Source organism: Myotis lucifugus, unplaced genomic scaffold (assembly GCF_000147115.1).
Source record: "Myotis lucifugus unplaced genomic scaffold, Myoluc2.0 scaffold_430, whole genome shotgun sequence".
Taxonomy (NCBI): domain Eukaryota; kingdom Metazoa; phylum Chordata; class Mammalia; order Chiroptera; family Vespertilionidae; genus Myotis; species Myotis lucifugus.
Genome location: NW_005871478.1, coordinates 237,365 through 239,904, shown reverse-complemented (window position 1 = coordinate 239,904; position 2,540 = coordinate 237,365). Strand labels below are relative to the sequence as shown.

The window sequence follows — 2,540 nt, the reverse complement described above, 5'->3', positions numbered from 1 at the left end:
TGCTCGAGTTTGAGGTAATGAGACCTTACCATCGATGCAAAAAAAAAAACAGTTAGACATAATTAACTATGGATCGCTTTTTTTGGGTATGCCCAGTCAGACAGTACATAGCCGCCACAAATCCAGACAGGTGTTTCTCTCTTCTGCAGTTGTGACTAGACACTCGGGCCACTTCCCCTTTCTAGACTCTCTAAAAGAAGGTACGATATAAAAGTGGCCACCAGGTGGCTCCCGACACCCAGCACGGGGGGCAGTGGGACGCCCTTGCCTGCCCGAGGATTCATCCCACTGACATTTGTGCTGGGTGTCGGGAGCCACCTGGTGGCCCACTTTTATATCGTTTCTTCCTTGCAGAGCATCTAGGGAGGGGAAGTGGCTGTGGTGCCCAAGGCCGACTTTTAGGAGGTCAGCAGCGCTGTTGGGATTGTGCTGGCGGCACTGTTCCATCAGTGCCTGGCATTCTCCAGAGATTGGACCTACAGATCTACTGAGGGGGAGAGTGTTGGGCTGCTGGGATGGGTTGGTCAGTTGAGTGGCACTCCCGCTGTGGGAGCGCACTGACCACCAGAGGGCAGCTCCTGTGTTGAGCATCTGCCCCCTGGTGGTCAGTGCATGTCATAGCAACTGGTCATTGGGTCATTTGGTTCTTTAGTCACTTAGGCTTTTATATATATAGATAGTCCCAACACTAGAACAGGACCTGGTACAATGCAGGCACTCAATACAGGAAATACTTATTGAATGAGTGAACTTACCACCATAGGTAAGTATTGGACGCTCTGGGGGAGCAGCACCTAGCTCTCATAACCTTGACTCAACCTAGTCTAGATGGTGGAGGAAGACCAGCTGGAGGAAGTGACATTTGCAGACCAGAAGTAAGCAGGAATTAGCCAGTTAAGTCACAGTAGCTATGGGTTTAAAACTCAAAATATTTGGATAAAACATGGAAATGTTTTGAACCAAGTGACCAGTAATGAAAATGGCCCAGGGAGGGTCAACGAGGGACCTGAAGCACAGTAGACGCCTTTACTGTTAGCAGGAAAGCCCTCCGTGAGCAGCTTTCCCCTGTGCTGGATTCTTAAAAAAAGAAAAACAAACTATAAATATAAGCTGTCTAATATATTCTTTTCATCCTTGCCTGAGGAGATTATATATATATATATATATATATATAGAGAGAGAGAGAGAGAGAGAGAGAGAGAAGAGGAAGGAGGAGAGAGAGAAACATCTATTGATTGCCTCCCGCAGTGCAGTTGGGAACTGAACCCACAACCTGGGTGTGCGCCCCGACGGGAATTGAACCCGGAACCTTTGCTGTACAGGACGATGCTCCAACCAATTGAGCCACCGGCCAGGGCTGTGCTGGATTTGTTGTCTTTGGATATTGACAGTCAAATAACCATTTGTGTGATCCAAATAGCTCCAACTGTCTGTCCAAAGGTTTCCCAACAAAATGATTGATAAGTCCTTCCTCAGGGAGCCTAAGACCGAGGAAGAACTACCGGTGGAGCTGACGGGCCCGGGCATTCCTGACAGTCTCCGAATGTGCCTGGGTGGCGACCTGGGAGGGTGGCGCGGTATTAGGTGGGTCGCGTTGGAACCCAACATCCGCCGAGTCATGCTTCACTTTTCTCCTGTAAAATAACATGAAGCAGCGGCGCAGGTCCCAGGGGGGTGATCTCCTGTGTTTCTCTCCTTTCCTGCAAGAGCTGTCTCCGTTCCCGGGACTAGCGCGGGGTCAGAAGCCATCAACAAGCATCTTCCCGAACCTTAGCTTCACGGAGCCCAGCCTCGGACTCCCCTTCACCCTCCCGGCCTCCGGTCGGCATTCCCAGGCCTTTTCCTCAGAAAGCGACACGTCTCCCTACACCGAGACCCCCGCTTGCGGCCGCTCGCCAGCCGGGCACTTGTCAGAGCTCAGGCGGGCCTCCGGAACCCGGACTACGGCCTCCCGAGCACCGCGCCCCACCCCCTCCCCGGGCCGCCAGCCCCGCCCCGCCCCGCCCCGGCCCGCGCCACTTGTTTACGCCCTGGTGCAGCCTAGCCCGACCCTAGGCCCGCCCCCACGCGTCGCCCATTGGCGGGGGGAGCGCGAGGCCAGCGCCTATTGGCCGGCGGAGGCGGAGGTAGGCTGTGCAGGGCCCGGGACGGGCAGCGGGCGATGGCGGCAGCAGCAGCGGCGGCGGGGCGGCTGGGCTGGCTGCTGGCCGCGCTCTGTCTGGGTCACGCCGCGGGGGAGGTGGCGCAGGGTCCACGGGTGCTGGGCATTTGCCTGGAGCAGGCCGGGTCCGCGGGAGCGGCGTGGGCGCGCGGAGGGGAGGTGCCGGCCGTGCCTGAGGCCACCTTCCGCTTGCGCCTCTTTGGCTCGGGCTTTGGGAACAGCTCCTGGTCCTGGGCGGCCCCCGAGGGTGCGGGCTGCCCCGAGGGCGGACCGGCCGCGGCGCCCGGGGAGGCGGCGGCGGCCCCGACAGGCGAGTGGCGCGCGCTGCTACGCCTGCGCGCCGAGGCCGAGCACCCACACTCGGCGCTGCTGGCGGTGC

The 2,540-nt window shown here is 57.9% G+C and overlaps 1 protein-coding gene across 2 annotated transcripts in view; it reads left to right on the top strand.

The window, feature by feature from the left end:
* The first annotated feature begins 2,146 nt into the window (after window positions 1-2,146).
* Window positions 2,147-2,540, top strand: part of CNNM3 (cyclin and CBS domain divalent metal cation transport mediator 3) — a 16,299-nt gene continuing 15,905 nt past the window's right edge. For both annotated transcript variants that reach the window (XM_023744113.1, XM_006102797.3), the window contains exon 1: window positions 2,147-2,538. In XM_023744113.1, the coding sequence (XP_023599881.1) occupies window positions 2,162-2,538 (377 nt within the window). In that variant the 5' untranslated portion in view covers window positions 2,147-2,161. The remainder of the gene's footprint in view (window positions 2,539-2,540) is intronic.